We start from the raw sequence: 19,912 nt of genomic DNA on the forward strand, positions 1-19,912 counted from the left end.
ACTTATTTGAAGAAGTAATGAATATAATCTGATAGTTTTAATAGTGAGGCTTCCAAATTAAAACATTGCATGTAACAACAATCCACAAAACGTTACAAAACAAATCAATCGATTTTACTTTCCGATTTTTTGACTTTGTTTATGCTGAACTATGATTGGTGAGTCGTTGTCCCTTTCTTATCTAGACCAATCAGTGATCGGTTTTTTTTGACAGTCAAGAGAAAACAAAAATAAAAATACCTACTACAATTTTCTTCATGTGAGCTACTCTGGTCTGTCTCGTTCGATTTCTTGGATTTCTGACGAAATTGATCGCGTTTTCTTCTAAAAACAATTGATTTAAAGGCTTGTTTCTATACATGGTGTATCATAATCGTCAGATCGTGGTGAACGTGATATATTGACGACGAATTATGTTGAAAAACAAGTGTGACGTCACAATTTTTATCAGCTGAGGAGTCGGGTGGTGCAAGGAAAGGTCGGAAAAACAAACAAAATGGGAGGCGCCGTGAGCTCGGGCAGGGATAATAACGAGTTGATCGACAACCTTGTAAGCAGCAACTACATTCGGTCACGGGATGTGGAGCGAGTGTTTAGGGCGCTGGACCGCGCGGATTACATGACGCGGGATGCACGGGACCAGGCTTACAAGGACCTGGCGTGGCGGTACGGCTCGCTACACCTATCCGCGCCCTGTATCTACAGGTACGCGCCCCTAGCGACATCCTCACAAACAAAAGTAAACGTAAACATTTGGCCTTTGATAATAATCGCCAAACATAATCACTTGTTTGTCATTTTACGTTAACTCTCTGAAACTTGACCTCTTTGTCCACTGTAGCATCAACAGTTGAAAAGTGGATCTAATATGCATATGACATACAGTAAATATTTTGTCTTTACACATCCAGGTCCCATATTCTCATCCTGTAAAACATATTATAGGTGTTCTATACAATTGCTTGACGGGTGAACTCTTTGCCCGACAGTGAAGTGATGGAAGGTCTGGAGTTGGCTCCGGGGCTGTCATTCCTGAATGTGGGCTCGGGTACAGGCTACCTCAGCACCCTGGTGGGGTTGATCCTGGGCTCCAGCGGCATCAACCATGGGGTTGAGGTGCATCCCATGGTGGTGGAATATGCTAATAAAAGGCTTGGACAGTTCATAGAAAATTCTCCAGTTTTGGATGAATTTGATTTTTGTGAGCCTAAATACTACCAGGGTAAGTCAAATTTGAATTCAATGTTCTGACTTTTCTTGTTGTATTTATAAACTACAGTGGAATCAGTTTACTATGACTCTGGTTATATTGACCAACTGCTTAATATGATGAAATTACTGTGCAGTTTGGTTTTCATATAAAACTGTATCAAAGTGGGATGACTTTGCTTATAATGACATTACATTGCTTACTATGCCCTAATAATCCTATTTTTATGGAATTATGACAAAATTTCGATTATTTTGAAGGACCTCCGGTAGGCTGGATAAAATCCTTCCGCGGCCCGTAGTTTGCCCACCACTGGTTTAGATTCTCAGTGACAGTTGATATTAAGTGCATGGCTGATAAATCTCATCTCCTGCAAATGAATTTGGGATTAATTGGGAAAACTGAACTAAAATAGGATCTAGAACAACTATGATTTGCATGACTCCAGCTTAGTACGAGATGTTTGTCACTTCCCTTTGATGTCATTATAAGCGGATTCTGTTGTACCAGTATATTTATTGCCCAACCTGCAGAGGCATTTAGAATTTGTATCCATGTTTCAATATAACAGATTGCTTGAGAATTTTATTGGCGATTTTACAGCCTTGGCCCCCTAGGCCCCAGTTATTAAGTACTAGCCGCCCTTTTTTCAGCACCTTGTTATATAGATTGCCTCCCCAAATATCTTGCCATCCTAGGCTGGCCTACTTGACCTTAGGGCAAGGCAAATCTGCCACTCAAGAATATACACGTGTCTATTATAATTTATAAACAAATCATAAAAATACACATGTTAGAGAAAAGACGCAAAAAATCATAAAAATACACATGTTAGAGAAAAGACGCAAAAAATCATAAAAATACACATGTTAGAGAAAAGACACAAAAAATCATAAAAATACATGTTAGAGAAAAGACGCAAAAAATCATAAAAATACACATGTTAGAGAAAAGACGCAAAAAATCATAAAAATACACATGTTAGAGAAAAGACGCTTACATGCGATAGGAATTAACAGGCAGGCCAATGTATGAAATGCCTTGCTAACCCTTTTTCCTTGCTTTCTTCAGTTGTTTTAATCATCCATACTAATATTATATTACAAACTTAAAACTAACTCTGTTACCTTTTCATGGCTAAATAGTTTTGCGGATTTTATATAGGTAATGGACTATGCATAGCACCACTGGGAGCACCCTATGACCGTGTCTACTGCGGTGCGGGTTGCCCGGAGGAGTATCAGAATTACTTCAAACAACTTATCAAGGTATGTCTTGTTTCCGAGATACTAAAGTAAGATTTTGATTGGTCAATCTGCTATGTCTGTCACGGACTTTAATTGTTGAGCCATTTTGGGTTTACTGTACATTGGAGATGTCATAGCGTTAGTATTGTCAACTAAATTAACTTCAACCGTAAATGACCTGCCTAGAAACTAGACAGATTGAGTAGTTTTTTTAGTTAATACCAACATCTAGATAATAATATAAAAAATATTCACATAATGTGTTCAATAAAGTTACAAATTAAAAACTATAATATTTTACTATGTTCTACATTTGCAATATTTCATCAATGTCATAAAAGGCGTTGTTAATTGGCCAGTTTATTAATTTATTATAAAATGAATAGTCATTTGATATAGTGGCAATTTGTTCAGGAATGGCATTATAGATTTTTGGACCCATAGCATACTCAATAAAACTAGTCACTAAGGAAACCTTCAAATACTTCATTAAAGTTTAGATATTTAACTAATGTTGGGGGAATGCCTTGCTTTATGTATGTTTTTCTTTTTGTGTATGCATCATTAGGCGGGTCCACATCGAACAAGTCATCTCGCGAGGAAATTGCCACGCGAAGCAGCTTGGTCTGTGGAGCCCTGCCTCCACTTGAGTGGGTCATTCTGTGTGGACCCGCCTTTACCATTTGAATAGTTTGATAGACTTCAAAATCAGAGTTTCCAAATACATACATACATATAATCACGCCTATTTCCCGGAGGGGTAGGCAGAGACTACGGATTTCCACTTGCTACGATCCTAACGTGGCTCTTTCACTTCCTTTACTTTCATTTCATTCAAATATACTTATAATATTTCTGGCTGTTGGAAACAGTTCTTATTTATTATCTTTCCAGGTGGGCGGCATCCTAGTGATGCCACTAAACGACAACCTAGTCCAGGTGAAGAGACTCGGCGAGGCCGAGTGGACGTCCCGCAGCGTCCTCAACGTTTCGTTCGCGACGCTGCGCGTGCCCACGAAGGAGGAGGCAGGGGACCTTATCAGATTGGGTAAGTTATTTACTGTTCCATTAGTGGTCTGTGTTAGTGTTATATTAAATAAAAATAGATCCTTAGAGGATTTTTGATATAGTGATGTGATCCATTTAGTAAGTCGGTGTAGCAATATGGCTTTAGTGAATCCTTTAAACGCTACGCCTATCGTATATGGCGTATCGTGAACCTTGTCGAAATGCACGAAAGTTGATAATGGGCTAAAGCGTAATTTGACGCTTTTGACGATCAATGGGTTTAGGCTGAGCCTTGATTTTAGGTAAATAGGTCCACACAGAGCGAGCGTACGCGCGAGGCAATTTTCGCGCGCACAAAACGGCCCTTGTGAATGTGCCTAGTGACGCCATCTTGTCGAACAAATTGGTTCGGGTGAGGCAAACGTGCTGAGGCAAAAGTTACACAAGCACGCGGCCGCGCGAGGCCGGGCGTTTGCCGAGCGAGGAAATTTCCTCGCGAGGCTGCTCGCTCTGTGTGGACCCGCCTAATGGTTAAAAGGGAATGCCTTAAAGGTTTTCTTTGTTCAGAGCTGCTATCTTTTAGATAAGGTTTATATTCTAGTACCACGCTCATTTGGATGTGTTTTTGTAGAAGAACAGTGCCCAGCGCGCCTCCAGACCCTGTGCCGCGGCATGGTCCGCGCGGCGCTGCGCGGCGGCGTGTGGCGGCGCCACCCCGAGCTGCGCGCGCCGCCGCCGCGCCCGCCGCCCGCCAAGAAGCCGTGCCCCCGGAGGATCTGCATACCCATTGAGGATGAGAGCGACGTTGGTGAGTGGCCCAATCTTTACCAATTTAAATTATAGCCTGCTCGTCTTGGCCAATAATCTAAAACAAATTTAGATTAAGCTAAGTATCGGAACATGTAATGATGTAAAACTTCTAAAAAATAAATAAATAGTTCAAATTTTTTAATTTTTTTTTTTAATAATTGTCTCAGCTCGATTGGTCAATTTGATACTCAATTATTATAATATATTTCTATAAAAATGTCGGTAAATTGAGGCACACACTTTTATGACCAGTTGGGCAAATTTGGACAATAAAACTGTAATTTTAGTGTGTGTGATATAAAAACAAGCACCTGCCATCACGTGAGCGTTCGGCGCTTATTAAATTTAACTTTAACGATCCATTGTTTTGAATCTGTAGACCAAAGAGTGACAATGGCAGGCCCGGCTCACTATCAGGATAGTGTTTTCGCGTGTTATATAAAGGTATTTTTAGGGCAAATGTCGATTAAACACTAAAATAAAATATTCTGAAATCTATAATCAAAAATCATATTAAGAAATATTTCACACTATTATTTCTTCTATAGAAGGCCTAAACGCACTTCACGACCTGGACCGCAACGGCGGCGCGGGCGAGATGAACGCCTTACTGTCCCTAGTGCTGAGCATGGGCCCGTCCCGAGTGGCCGGCGCCTTGCGGTTCGACGCGCCGTCCGACGACACGTCCGACGATAACCCTGATGACTCCACCGACCAGGTACTGTATATTGTGTACTGTTCTGTTAAATTAAATTAAATACCTTTATTTCAGAATATTAAAATTCAATAAAACATTGTTAGTACACTATCATCATCGCTACATGTTAGTAATTACATTAATACATATATATTACTGCCAGAACTAAATCCACAACTAGTTATGGGCAGCTTGTAAGTTTCCAAAGTGATACTTAACTTAAATTTCATGTAAGTTGCTATAAGTTTCAAATGGAAAATTTCGTTTATATTTTTTTAAATTTTACTTGGTTTTCGAGTTTTTAACGAACAGACATAGACGCTGCGGGGCGACTTTGATTTTACAATATGTTTAGATATATAATTAAAGCTCTGCCCGCTTTCCTGTCTCAAAACTGTTCACAATTTTTTTATATATCGGAATCATAGCATGTCAAATAGAATGAAATGCCAAGCGGAGAATATGAGAGAGTAAAATGAAATTTCATGTATGACAGATTACAATGAAATATCATGTAAGTACATAATATGTTTAATATATAAATTTAATATACAAAGCAAAACAAATAGCAGATGTGAAAAAAAAAAAATTGAGTGCAGCGTAACGTGGTCTTGAACTTCCATCCACCGTATAACAACCGAATATGATTACCCCTTCGCCACGCGGCTACTGTCATCTAATCTCGAATTTTTCGATGACAATCCGTTCTACTGACGTCAAAAGCAGCAGATAGGTTACATGAAATTTATTTGGTAACATTTCTATCAGAAACATTTCCTATCAAATATGTAATTTTCAAAGTTGAAATATGTCACCGTTATGTGAAATGTTTTAGAAATTGCCCATCATTATTCACAACGCAGGTTAATGAAGTATTGTCACAGTGATTATACCCCATACCACTGTGCCGTAGTCGCTTTTCAAGTCCTCATTAGCGTGGTATGATGTTATCTATTAATATGTTAAGCTGCGCTGTTCAACGACCGTTGTCTAATGACAACCCTAATGACTTAACGTTACGAGGTATTATCGGTATCTTATAATTATAATTCAACAGTATGTCGTATCCTAGATAGACAGCTAAAATAAATCCTGCCGTGTGAATACCACGCCATATAATACACGAGCCATTTATTATTCAGATGTCGAAACACTTGACGAACATTTTCTACAGTGTTTATTTGTTTTGTTTGTTTTTTAAGGTTAACTGGGTATGTTTTACCCCATGTTATAATGCCAAATCGAAATCTTGGCTGTAAATGTCACTTTTTTTGCGTATATGTACATCGATTTCGATAGCTTATCTACGAAGCCGCAGGTTGTAGGCTTAAGGTCTTAGCACATTGTTACAACTCAACAGCCACTCGACTCAAAATTAAATATTGAAATTAAAGCCTTATCTTGTATGTCCTATAGTACAATGTTTAAAATTAGGTAACTGTCGGGTGGTCTACGCGTCGTCCACTAAGGTGAACCAAAAGTGAGTTGAGTTGGTGTGGAATTGGTATAGTGTGCGAAGACCTTTATTGATTAGACTATTAATATTGAATGAATCGTCCAGCGAGCCGAGGACGACGAGACGAGGAGCCCCGGCGGGGCGGGCGGGGCGGGCGGGGCGCGCTCGCGCTCGTGGAGCCGCGCCGAGCGCCGCGCCGCGCGCCCGTGCCGCGGCATGCTCACCTTCGAGCTGCGCGACGACGAGCGCGCCCGCCCCGCGGCCGCCGACAGCGTCGCTCAACCGGGTAACTTCTACTACCTATACTATACCATATTAAATTAATATCCTTTTTCTCAAACATGTAATGAAATTTTGACATGACTTACTTCAAATTAGGTCCGGAAATACTACATATCAGGTGCGATGAGTGATGATGATATGTAATAGTTATTTGTACAACAAGAGAGCAAAGTTTGATATTTCTTCGAATGCTTGTTTTGAGTCCCGTGCAAGCGAAAGATTCTATAATAGATTCACGAGCGTAGCGAGTGAATCTAATTTAGAATCTTGAGCGTAGTAAGGGACTCAAAAGCGCACGAGATGTAAATAACTTTGATCTCGTGTAGTACACAAAATTTTTCACGTCAGTCAGCCATCAAAAAATATAACCTGAAAAAATGTAATACGTCTTCAACACTATTTCACTCATGTTTTCTGAAAATATTCTAACAATTAAGTTTAATTACCGCAATAAAACAAAACGAAAGAAATTTCAATAAAATAATACGAACGTAATGAATTAACGAACATCAATTGACAGTTCAATCGCCAACTTTATTTTTTAAATAAAAACTTTGTAAGATACGGTCCGAATTGCGGATACTATTTGTCAACTATAGTAGAGATCGTAAAAAATTAGTTAAGTAGAATTATTTACTGCGTAACAATTGCGTAAATTTGTATAAGTTTATTGTTTCCATTGTATAATAAAATACGTATAATATGGTGTTTTTATTAAATTTTAAACTTTTATTTAACTTTTATTACGAATGAAGACTCGTAGGGTGTTTTGGAACGATGTGGTCTGACTTATTTCGGGGGTATATTATAAACCGTCAATATACCGTTGAATTACGTATGCACTTTTTTTGTCTCTTTCTTTTTGCTAATGGCGTGAAAGGGACAAAGACAATAGAATCCAAATACTTCGAACTTGTATTAGGCCCCGCACGTTGAAATGACATTCGAATATAAAGGTCAATTGAATGTTATTTTGTCTCACTCAGTGAGCAAAATGCGATTTTGCTCACTGTTTTTAAGCAGCAAATTACCCTTGTTCTAGCTGCTGACGTGAAAAGGAATTTCATACTGCCTTACACACCTAGGCCTGTAAGGCGACCTTCTGTTGTTTTTAAACGTCAAAGGCACGCCTTGGCATTCAACCATAAAAAACCTATAAGCAAAATTCTGCCATTATGTTTTTTTTTGTCTATTTGTGTTTTTTCTTTTTTGTGTTTGTTAAATATTATTAAAATTCATGCGTGCGTCGTAGTGTAAAAATAATCAAATTTTCGTGCCCCTTTCAATACCCCGAAAGTAATAATAACAATCATCATCATCCTATTTTTTATTATTATTTTTATTGCAAGTTTGAGAAAAGCACTATACAAATCTCGGCGAGAAACGGGGTTGCCGGCCGCGTATCTCTATCTGGCCGAGCGTACGAAATATAGTTAATTTTTACGAGAGGTCATTATCAACATTGAACATTTACCTTTCTAAAACTCTCATCCGAATTTTAGATTTTATTTGCTAAATTTTCATGTATTCGAAATTTCATAATTTACTGCCGAGTATCGTGGATAGATCCATCAATTGTTGTTGATGAACCCTAAAAGCATATACGCGTTGTAATATGCGAGAAATTACACATCGTGCACGTTACTTGCGTGATGTGACTTCAAAATTTTTGCGTACGCGCGTCTTCTCACACGCAGCCGGTGTACTCTGACCTTTATACTAATTTAAATACTTATATATTGTTTAAATCTACAGAACCAGTCCCATCAGCTAGCAGAACACGGCCCACCTCAGCAGACGCAGCTGACGCAACCGCAGACAAGGACAGCACGCCCGAGCGCGACACGAGGAGCGACGGCGACAGCGATAGGACGCGCCAGCGCGACACGAAAAGCGACGGCGACAGCGACAGGACGCGCGAGCGCGACACGAAAAGCGACGGCGACAACGACAGGACGCGCGAGCGCGCCACGAGGAGCGACGGCGACAGCGACAGGATGCCCGAGCGCGACACGAGGAGCGACGGCGACGCGGACAGCACGCGCGACAGGAGCCACCCGCGCGACGACAGGACTGCGAGGAGGGACAGGCGCAGGCGCCGCAGGGACGGGCCCGGCGAGGACGACCAGGACGAAATGCCGGCTGAGGTCGAGATATACTTGGGAAAGGTGAGTAGGGATAAAAAAAATCGGCAAGAGCATGTCGGACCATGCTCAGTGTAGGGTATAGTTACCATTCTGTCAAAATAGGCGAACTTATTTACAAAAATATTAACATCAATAATTGTTTTTGGGACCCGTATTCGTTTTGAAAGGCTTATCCAACGATACCCCACACTATTGGGTCAAAGCAAAAAAAAACAAAAGCTATGATTTTGTATGGGAGGTACCCTAAACTTTTTTTGTAGTTTTTATTTTACCGTTCTATCGCCATGCATAATTTATGTATCCATGCCAAATTGCAGTTTTCTAGCCGCGGACGGACGGACAGACGGACATGGCGAAACTACGGTTTCTAGGTGACTACGAAACCCTAAAAATGTGACTACCCTCCTATGTACTGCGAATTAGTTGACAACCAGAGCACAAAGCCAATAATATGCCGTTAAATATAAGTTTGAGAAAATAAGAGCTTGTGCAAGTCATTTGCAACACCTAACCCGGGTGGAAACTTCTATTCACACATACTCTTTTCGCGTCTATCTGGCAATCAGTTTCCCGATATCCCATGAGTAGGACCCATTTTGATTGCTATTTTCTTTAAGTAAATATTAAATAAATAAATAAATATTATAGGACATTATTACACAAATTGACTAAGTCCCACGGTAAGCTCAATAAGGCTTGTGTTGAGGGTACTTAGACAATTATATATATAATATATAAATATTTATAAATACTTAAATACATAGAAAACATCCATGACTCAGGAACAAATACACGAATAAATGCCCTTACCAGGATTTGAACCCGGGACCATCAGCTTCGTAGGCAGGGTCACTACCCACTAGGCCAGACCGGTCGTCGTATCTAGTCATGTTCAGATATTTGTGAGCATTTCGTTCGCTCAGATGCAATTGGTACTTTAACTATTACGTTCTATATATGCTTATCCCGGTTGTTTTGAGTGCGGAAAAATATTACACTAGCCAAAAAATAACTTTTAAATTTGGGAGAATCAACTTTTTAGCGTCACTCGTTGCCATGGTTACGATTAGTTGTCCAGGGGACAAAAGTTCATTGAAATACTGATTTTATGGTACTTAAATGTATTAAACTTGCGTTTTTGTGGTCGTTATAACCAATGTCCATAATGGGCCCCCTACTAAGCACGTTAATAGAACGGCACACAACGTCTCTTCAAACAAACTGTGCCACTGTTGTCCCTTGGACAACGGGACAGGATAACAAAACAAAAAAAGTTGATTCACCCATTTACAAATTTGGAGCTTACTTTACTACTTATTTTTTTAAATAGTTCGGTAAACTAATTTGTGACATTATCTATGAAAAGGGACCTTATTGTCGGTGGCGCTTACGCCATTATCAACGATGCTCCCATATTATAAACAACGCAGCGCTACCGACAATAAGGTCCCTTTTCATGATAATGCCACATTTACAATAAACAAGGTTATAAATACTTGAAATTATTCCCGCACTCAAAACCTGATGTGTCAGCTGATCCGAAGGAAGAAGCTGAAATTGTACAAAACGAAATATCAACATTTATCCAGCAAATAAGCGACAGGGGCACTTTAATATGTCAAATTATACATATAAATAACAAAATGCAGTTATAAATATGGAATCAATGAAATAATAGATACTTTATTAGAGATGTATACAGTCTCTAAATGTCGAATTACACAAAAAAACCATGATAAAAAAATACAACCAACAAATACTTTCTTTAGAGATGTATAAGTTTCTAAGTTTCAGAGATAAAATATAATTAAAAAAAACGATCATTAAATTATTCTTAGAGATGTAAAGGATCTCCAAGGCTTGAATTCTTAAATAAATAATTAAAAGACAAGAAATTAAATCAGACAAACAGACAAGAACCGAATGACCACTCAAAAGTAAAGTGACATACTTATAACATAACATGTAGCCCGTGTAAGCTTAAACAGACCGGTCTCCACAAACAGCACGCGTTCAAATTCAATTTTTCTCTTATTTACAAGATGGGCGGCGGTGAAGCCACGACATCCCGAGAGATGGACTGGGACGCGGACGAGGAGGAAGTCGAGGACGACGAACCGGAGGAGGACACCGAGACCGAACAAGCGAGCCTCGAGGCCGACGGCGAGGCCGAGGCTGGCTCGTCGGGCAGCGCCGACAAGCCGCCGAGACAGAAGCTAGATAGCGGTAAGTAGTAGTGATACAAACCAAGATCGAGCAAGCGAGTCACGGGGCCGTCGGCGAGAAGGCCGAGGCCGGCTCATCGGCCAGTGCCGACAAGCCGCCGAGGCAGATGCTATAGACATCGGTAAGCAGTAGTGATACACACCGGGTACGATCAAATGAGCCTCGACGCCGACGGCGACCAGGCCGAAAAGTCGAGGCTTGACAGCGGCAAGCATTTGTAGTAATGTGAGACCTGAGGCCGACGTCGAGCGCCAACCTTAGGCCGACGTTTTGAAATTATGATGCCGAAAGTTGTGTATTTAATTATTTTTTATTTGCAGGTATAGGTGAAATGACGCCGTCGGCGGATTCCTCCCCGATCAGCACGGGCTACGAGGCGGGCAGCTCGCGCCGCTCCGGCCAGGACTCCGACACCGGCTCCAGGACCGGTGAGTCTATTTCTCCTATCTTTTCATCTCCAGTTCAATTTTAATCTCAGTTTCGCTTTCAAATGTATTTTTTGTTGTGAATTCGGAAATTCAGTTAATTATAGTTTTGTTAAAAGCTTCATTCTGATATTTGACTCCCGATTCCATACATGACGATCTTGTATCGATATAATATACCTGGAACTGTAAGCAAATGTTGAAGACCTCAGTTCGCAGTCCTATACTCTGTATTTTTACAAACTTGCCTGGATCTGTCACTGAACGACCTGACTTTAACCTACATTATTTTATCATGTAATGTTCTCATCTACCCTCACCTGGCTTAAGGAGCCAATTGTGGGTAGATAATGCTTACTTTTATTTAAATACCTAAAGATACAAAGTATAGACACTGAACGTCTCGATCACTTTCTATAATATTGGGTCATTACCTATGAAATTGGCGTTTTTGTTCATAAGTATTAGTCATGTCATAGTTTATTTATTTTAATAGTAACTTTGAAGTATTTTTTAATTTCATTAGTGCGCTACATAACAACGATTTTACATACAATTATTTGCTACTTTTATTGTTTTATGTATTCAGAATACCGCCCTGAAAACAGCTCTTTTCATGTGCTGCCAGCTCGAGTATTTAAATGACTTATATTTTTCTGACGGGACAGATTAAAAAAAAAATGAGATAGAAAATGTGCCTTAAAAATGTCTCAGATTACTGGCAAAAATTTGTTTGGTTCGAAATTGCCATCACAAAATAATCAAAATTCATTGTATGAAAAATCGAATTTCGTTAAAGTTCTCCATACAAAACGCAAATTTCATAGGTTCCTAATACATGTATTTCAGTTTTTGACCAAACCATTCCCCCAGTAGGGCGCCGCCGCCGCCAGAAGCGGCACTTCACGCGGCGCTCGTCGGGCTCCGGCGAGTCCGGCACGTCGGACTCGTCGTCGGGCCGGCGCCACAAGCGCCGCGCGTCCGACGGCGGCGACGCCCGGCGCGTGCGTCTCTCTATCCTTATGAAGAGGTCGGTCAAAGAGTTACCGCTCCCGTATGCGCTTAAGAAATACGTTAATCTTGGCCGTTGCTTTGAATTTTAGGTCTAGATTTTATCCATAAGGAAGTCAAACTCGGCTGCTGTATTCTAGAATCCAAAATAACGATATTCTCATAAAAAACGACTCAATCAGAGTAGGTCTAAATGCCACGTGCGACGACTATAAGCGATCAGAATTCCTAAAGCGTAAAGTACAACGGTAGGCACCTAAAATATGTCGATCCTGGCTATTACTTCGATTTCTACCTGTTCTAAGTAGGCTTGCCAGGTGTCCGGCTAAGCCGGACATGTTTGGCTTTTTGCGGTCGCGTCCGGCCAAATATGTACGTGTTCGGCCTGTCCGGCTTTTGTCAGGCTTTTTGTCAGATACTTTTTTCAACAGCCCAGCTGTAAAAACATTGTTTGGCAATAAAAAAAAACATGTCCGGCTTTTAGGGCAAAATGTCCGGCCTTATGTAGTGCGCAGTCCGGCCTTTGCATTTTATGGCCTGGCAACCCTAGTTCTAAGTCAAGAAGTCTCCGGAAATCCACGCTCGGGTATGATATGTTATTTGAGTGCGTGTTAAGTCAAAGGAATTTAAATGTATACATTAGTTGTATTCCACATTCAGTCCGTTGCGCCGCTGCCATATAAATATGGAATGTAAATATTGCATGGAAGGTTCAATTTCGTTTAACAAGCGCTCACGACAGTCGTTTGTGGTGAATCGCACATAATATTCTACATGGTAAAAGTCTTCGGTCGATGTTCTGAGTTCCAAGTCGCTAATCATTACTTGGAACGCTGCCGAATCAGAGGGCCTACCGCGAAATACGGAAATCGAAATTTCGTTATCTGCCTAGAGTTGGTACGAACTCGAGTCTTCTAAGGTCTTAGCACATTGTTTCAACTCAACAGCCACTCGACTCAAAATTAAATATTGAAGTTAAAGCCTTATCTTGTATGTCCTATAGTACAATGTTTAAAATTTAGGTAACTGTCGGGTGGTCTACGCGTCGTCCACTCGTCGTCCACTAAGGTGAACCAAAAGTGAGTTGAGTTGGTGTGGAATTGGTATAGTGTGCGAAGACCTTAAGTCTAAATTTGCTCCCGTTTAAAATTAGCTCAGTAGAGTAATGTTAATGTGATCATGTCGCAACTCGAAATGCCTGTATAAAGTTACTGTACTAATTTTATTCTTATTGTGCCAGTACTGTCTGGTTGTTCCGGACGCTCCATGCGACATACGACTTTAAATCATTGTAACAAAGTTGAATTTTGCTTGTACGGAGCGTCTGAAGCTCAATATTCATTTATTTTTCGAATTAGCGCTCGATCGCTGAATAAGTCGTATGAAATTGAACGTTATTTCATTACGTATAAGGTCTGTTTTTCAAGGCTAAAGATGAAAGGTAATGTTATCTAAATCAACTATTAATCGAATGTGGCCGTTGTAATTATAATTTTGTATATTATTTTTATATTTTGTTTTGTGTCAAATTTGAGAGTAAGGGATTGTTTAGTGTGTCTAGATTAGGTGTAAAGGTCTTTCTAAAGGTAACAAAATGGCAAATTGTATGGTAACGTATTTCAAGATCTTTTTATAGTATATTTCAAACATGGGTAAAATTTATAACCTTAAACACAAAATCTTTGCTAAATTGTACTGAAAAGACATCGCAACTTTATCTATAAGAATAGTTATCATGTGTGTGTCGGAGCCATCGCTTACCCATGGAAAGACCAAAACGTTAACTGTACATCATATATGCGTATCTTTACAGTAGCCAATGTAGCCATAGATTTTCATAGTCGTTAAACATATATGGTGTACAGTCAGCCTTCGCCCGCGCGGTGACTGTACATACTTCATATAGCTGTAAATATCTACTGTCATGTTTCTTGCATGGAATTAAAGGGGAATTGTGGGAAAGGAAACTCTTGTGTTTGTGGTATTTTTACATTGTGACCACAGTAAAGTCAGCGCTTGTACATTACGATACAAGTGCGAAAAATAGATTCGCACATAAAAAAAAGTGGTTTGTAGCAAGTTTTGTAAGGCCGCGGGCTGGACGCAAGCGGCGCCCTGGACGCAAGCGGCGCCACAATAAGTAATAGCACTACCGTACAGAAAAGAAATTTGCTACATAACCGAAGTTTGACAGCGATTCAGGGACGAATCATGCTGTCCCTTTCTTATGTATGGTGCTGTCTCTGCCGCCAATTAAGGTTGTCAAAATTCAAGTCATCTTATCTGTGCTCGTACACGCAAAGGGACGACAAGTTGTGCGAGCCCTAATAATTGCTCGGAGCAATGCTGAGCCGAACGGAGCCGAATGCCCGAAGGGAACAGCCCCCCTTTCGTCCCCCTGGCGGCGCGCTTTAAATCAAAGCCATTTATACATCGCGCTCGAACAAATGTATAATCGGCCTTGATTTTCCGCTTGTGTCCAGTCCACGGCCTTACAACGCTGTCAAAAATAACCAAATTAGTAAATATAAAAAAAACGTAATTATTGAGTTTAAGAATGCTAAAATAAACAACTGCGTATGGAATTATTTTTTAATGTTTAACAAGCAGAAACGTCTGCGAACGATGCTATTAAGTGGAACTGGACTGAAAAGTGGCGGTGACATAATCGGACAGACAGACGGACATGACGAATCCATAAGAGTTCCGTTTTTTGCCACGGAACCCTAAAAATACTGCCCCGGGTGAGACTTGATCCAGAGGCCGTGAGTTGAACTCTCACCCAGGGCAATATTTTTCCACTTTTAAAATATATTCTGGTTTTCAAAGTGAATAGAGAAATCCTCGGTAGTTACGCCAGATGGAAAAGAGAAAAATAATTCCCTGTAGATTCAGACCAAGATAAGTTGGCAGCAATTTTTAAGTCCTAGACGGTGCAAGTGCAAAATAACCCGTGCCCCGTCGGGGCTATCAAAATAACCCGTGCCCCGTCGGGGCTATCAAAATAACCCGTGCCCCGTCTGGGCTATCAAAATAACCCGTGTACCGTCGGGGCTATCAAAATAACCCGTGTACCGTCGGGGCTATCAAAATAACCCGTGCCCCGTCTGGGCTATCAAAATAACCCGTGCCCCGTCTGTGCTATCAAAATAACCCGTGTACCGCCTGGGCTATCAAATTCGCAGCCATCTTATCTTGGTTTGACTCTACAGGGAATTATTTTTAGTTAGTTGTTTGTTAGTTACCATTCCAATTTCAACTGAGAAAAAAAAACCAGTTGTTACCAATGGAAACAAATTGGTAACAGATGGAAATAACCATACAATATAAGAGTTTTTTCCCATGTTGACCATAATAATTATATCATCCTGTTATCGTTCTAATTTGATATCACGTATGTAATGAATTGAACTATTGTGTTATTGTTTATAAAGCTTTAATGTTTGATTCTAAATTTCTGTATCAAAAACGAGCTAAGTTCACGAAAAGTTCCCGCGATTTTAGTTTATAGAATAGTCTATTCTGAAGTTTACAGCAATTATATTCATAAACGTGTACTAAAGTTACGATGCCGCTAATAATCGTTTGTCCCTTTCCGACGTATTGGTCTGATGGAAAGGGACAAACGATTATTAGCGGCATCGTAACTTTAGTAGACGTTTATTAATAAGGGGGTTTATCATTAGAATAGCGCGCGATCTTAACTACGTATTATTGATAAAACACTTTTAAAAATTAGTCGCAAAATATAAAACAATCATTGACAAATATCTAAAGCCGGGCCGGGCACTAAGAAAGAAAGGGCACTAAGAAGGGCTAATTCAGCGGTGTCACTCACGAATTCGAGCCAATCATGCAGTCTAACGCAACTAGTTGCAATCAATCGCGCGCGCGATGCGAACTCATCAACCAATCGCGTTGTGGTGTGAGACTGCGCGATTGGCTCGAATTCGTGCGCGTGACACCACTGTACTGGCCCCATTCTCATTGCCCGTAAGGTCTGTCCTTAGATATAAGCCAATAGTAACAATTATATAGCATATATGTTCATTTACATTCTTTTTTCATGGGTAATTTATTATTTATGTATAAGCATAGAGTAATAAGAAGTAATAGAGTGCTCACTCCATACATCAGTTTTGGTACCAAAATGCTTATTATTTTCGCAGTCGACATCTAGCATCGAGTAGCGGAACTCTCAGTACTGCTACTCGACTATAGATATCGCGGCACACAAAAAGTCTAATGCTCAACGATGTTCAGCTAATATTATAACCAGAGTAAGCGTAGGAGTTGAAAATAGAGTTCCGGTTACTCTGGTTATAATATTAGCTGAACATCGTTGAGCATTAGACTTTTTTTTTGCCGCGATATCTATAGTCGAGTAGCAGTACTGAGAGTTCCGCTACTCGATGCTAGATGTCGACTGCGAAAATAATAAGCGTTTTGGTACCAAAACTGATGTATGGAGTGAGCACTCTATTACTTCTTATATCTCTATGGTATAAGTTACTCGATGGTTTACAATATTTGCAGCAGAACATTGCAGTAACACTCCCTATTGTTTTCGAGTGAAAATTAGTGCTTTTCTTGAACAACGATAATAGAAAATACCCGCATATGTTCTGCGTTTTTTCCATTCAGATATTATTTATTAGTTGTTTCTCTCATACAACTAAGGAGCTATTTTATAAGCTTTTCACATCCTGCTCTCACTCCTAAATCGTATGTATTAGATAGAGATGCAAGATGATTTCACTTGAGTCACATATTTGTATTTGTCACGGGCTAGGCGAAACCTGCTATCCTTTTCTGACCTAATGTAAAGAAAGAGATCGAAATGCTTAATCTAAGACGAGGTAGCCAGGCGGTTATTATTCATATTACTTGTATAACTAACTTATTGGAGAAATATTCAAATACCTAAAAATGGCCTTAGGCCATTGACATATATCTAAGGACGGGCCTTACGGGCAATAAGAATCGGGCCGGTAAAGCGGTTTCACGCACATTAAGTAGACTGATTTGACGTTCATAAGCGCGTTGTAATATACCTGAATAATAAACTATCATTATCTTTATATTGAATTCGAGCCAATCGTGCAGTCTAACGCCGCGATTGGTTGATGAGTTCGCATCACGCGCGCGATTGGTCGCAACTAGTTCCGTTAGACTGCACGATTGGCTTGAATTCGTGAGTGACACCACTGAACTAGCAACATTCTTATTATAGTGCCCGTAAGGCCTGTCCTTAGATATATATCAATTTTACACATTGATTATTATTAAGTGTGAGTTCATACATTTGCCACTATGTGTGAATTCGCACTTAACAATCATCAATGTGTAAATTGGGTCTTACTTTTGGATTGTTTTCTTGACTGTTGTTAGTAGGAATATGACGAGTAATAATCGCTTTTTGAGGCCCAATTCAGCATGAACGAGACGCAGCTATATGATAGAATGAGATAGTAGTATAAATTAAATTGTATCAGATAGCTGCGTCTCTGTCTGCTATGAAAAAGGCCTTTTAGACTGAATGTGTTATATTTTATCGAGGTTTTATACTTATGTCCAAAGAGTTGTTAATAGTAGAAGAGGTGTAAAATGTAAGATACATTCTTACCTCAGATTTGACAGCTGGAGTAGTTAGGTTCGTAAAACTTGACGTTAGACAATCCACCTACCGTACAGCCCATGAATCTAGCATTTAACCGGATTAGACGTGGGAGGTTGGGGGGGGGAAATCACCGATCGGGATGGTCTTATGGAACTTTTAGTAGGAATAGCAGAGAAAGTGCTATTATTGTTTGTCCATGTCATATTATTGTTTGTCACGAGGGGGGTAAGTGAAATTTTGGATACGACAATAATAATTCCCGACATCCGCAGGCTGGAGGGAATTAAAGACCCGAGTTTGCAATATTCTTACCCCCGGAGTTACACACAATGTTTTTCATCACATTTGCGAAGAAAAAAATATTTTTTAGCGAAATAATTCTTAAATTCGGTGATTTCAAACATTCGTCCGCCATTTTGTAATTTCTTGGCAGGTGAGGCATCGAAGGCACAGACCTATTCGGCATTCAGCCACGATTGAAAATTATGTAAAAATATTTAAAAACGGCTGTTAGATTAATCAAATTAAATAATTTTAAACGTAAACAAAAATATTAAATTATAAACGTCAGTATTTTAAAATTAAAACTCATTTATGCTACTTGGTTTGTATGAATAAGCGACATAATTTAAAAACAGCTATAACTCCCTAGGGAGTTATAGCTTTTTTTCCACAACCTATAACTCCCGCGGGAACAAAATAGGCCTTTGTCCTTCAGCACACCTGCATGAAATAAGATCTTCTTCGAGCAAGTGTGATGAAATCGTTTTTTGGCGTCCAGCGTTTTTATGGTGGGGAACAATGAACCCGACCAAATGATGTAGGTTATTTTTGGTATGTTGTCAGGAAAGTCACATTTTTGATTTCGTCGCATTTTGTATGTTTTGTCCCTCACGGACGCCCGCGTATAGCCCATCTATAGAAAATACTATGTCTATGGTACAGCCCCATCTAGGCTGTCGAACTGAGGTAAGATTTTTTTCACAAACTTTACGCTTCTTCTACAATCAATAGCTGTTTACATGTCTGCGCGCGAGCGTTATAATGTTGACTTTATTTGTGTAATTGTAAGGTTTAATAAAAAATAAAAAGTTCCAATTTCATTCTTATGTTTGTATTTACCTTATTATATTTTCCTATATAAATACAAGGTACCTAAGTGAGTATTATCGCGGTGGGTGCTGTATATACTAATGTACAATATACACTGTGCGGGTAGTTATATCTAGATTATTTCTACTTAAAATTAAATACAACCTTTTGCAGTCACGTTCAAATTATTGTCATATTTAAAACGGGATGGCATATTTTTTTGTCAACAAGCTGATCTGTCTCATATATAGTATGAATTTTATGAAATGACTTTCGGTATCAGACCCTAATCTTTAAAAAAATGTATTGTTTCTTTTATGCAGCGAGTACTCCTGCTACTGCCAAAACGCCGTCATAAGTACACGGGAACAAGCCATTTGAAAACCAATTTTAACATCCTATTGATATGGTTCAAATTCATGAAACAGCCCATTCGGAGATAACAAGTATGGTTATCTCCAAAGTAATGCTCTGTTGTTTTTGCCACCCGCGTGGCTGATTGGGTTTCGAATGAACAGTTACATAAATTTGAACCTTAATACTATAATGGTAGATGCTTTTTAAAGACATTATTGCAATTAGTGCCATTAAGACGGGAGCTGACTGCTCACAATAAAAGAAGTAAGGCTTTTGTTGAACAAAATAGGGCCGGAGCCAAAAAATCATTACATAAAATTTGTA

General features: G+C 39.6%; 1 protein-coding gene across 2 annotated transcripts; it reads left to right on the top strand.

The window, feature by feature from the left end:
* The first annotated feature begins 25 nt into the window (after positions 1 to 25).
* On the top strand, positions 26 to 19,242 carry LOC133521052 (uncharacterized). 2 transcript variants are annotated; one of them, XM_061855781.1, is made up of 11 exons: positions 26 to 705; positions 990 to 1,222; positions 2,375 to 2,478; positions 3,352 to 3,505; positions 4,097 to 4,273; positions 4,824 to 4,993; positions 6,534 to 6,714; positions 8,466 to 8,878; positions 10,900 to 11,083; positions 11,404 to 11,511; positions 12,382 to 19,242. In XM_061855781.1, the coding sequence occupies exons 1-11, from the start codon at positions 497 to 499 to the stop codon at positions 12,609 to 12,611; spliced, it is 2,163 nt and encodes a 720-aa protein (XP_061711765.1). In that variant the 5' UTR covers positions 26 to 496; the 3' UTR covers positions 12,612 to 19,242. The 2 variants fall into 2 exon arrangements, with proteins under 2 accessions (XP_061711765.1, XP_061711766.1); XM_061855782.1 differs by having other exon boundaries at positions 12,385 to 19,242.
* Positions 19,243 to 19,912: the final 670 nt, after the last annotated feature.

Source organism: Cydia pomonella, chromosome 9, assembly GCF_033807575.1.
Source record: "Cydia pomonella isolate Wapato2018A chromosome 9, ilCydPomo1, whole genome shotgun sequence".
NCBI lineage: Eukaryota > Metazoa > Arthropoda > Insecta > Lepidoptera > Tortricidae > Cydia > Cydia pomonella.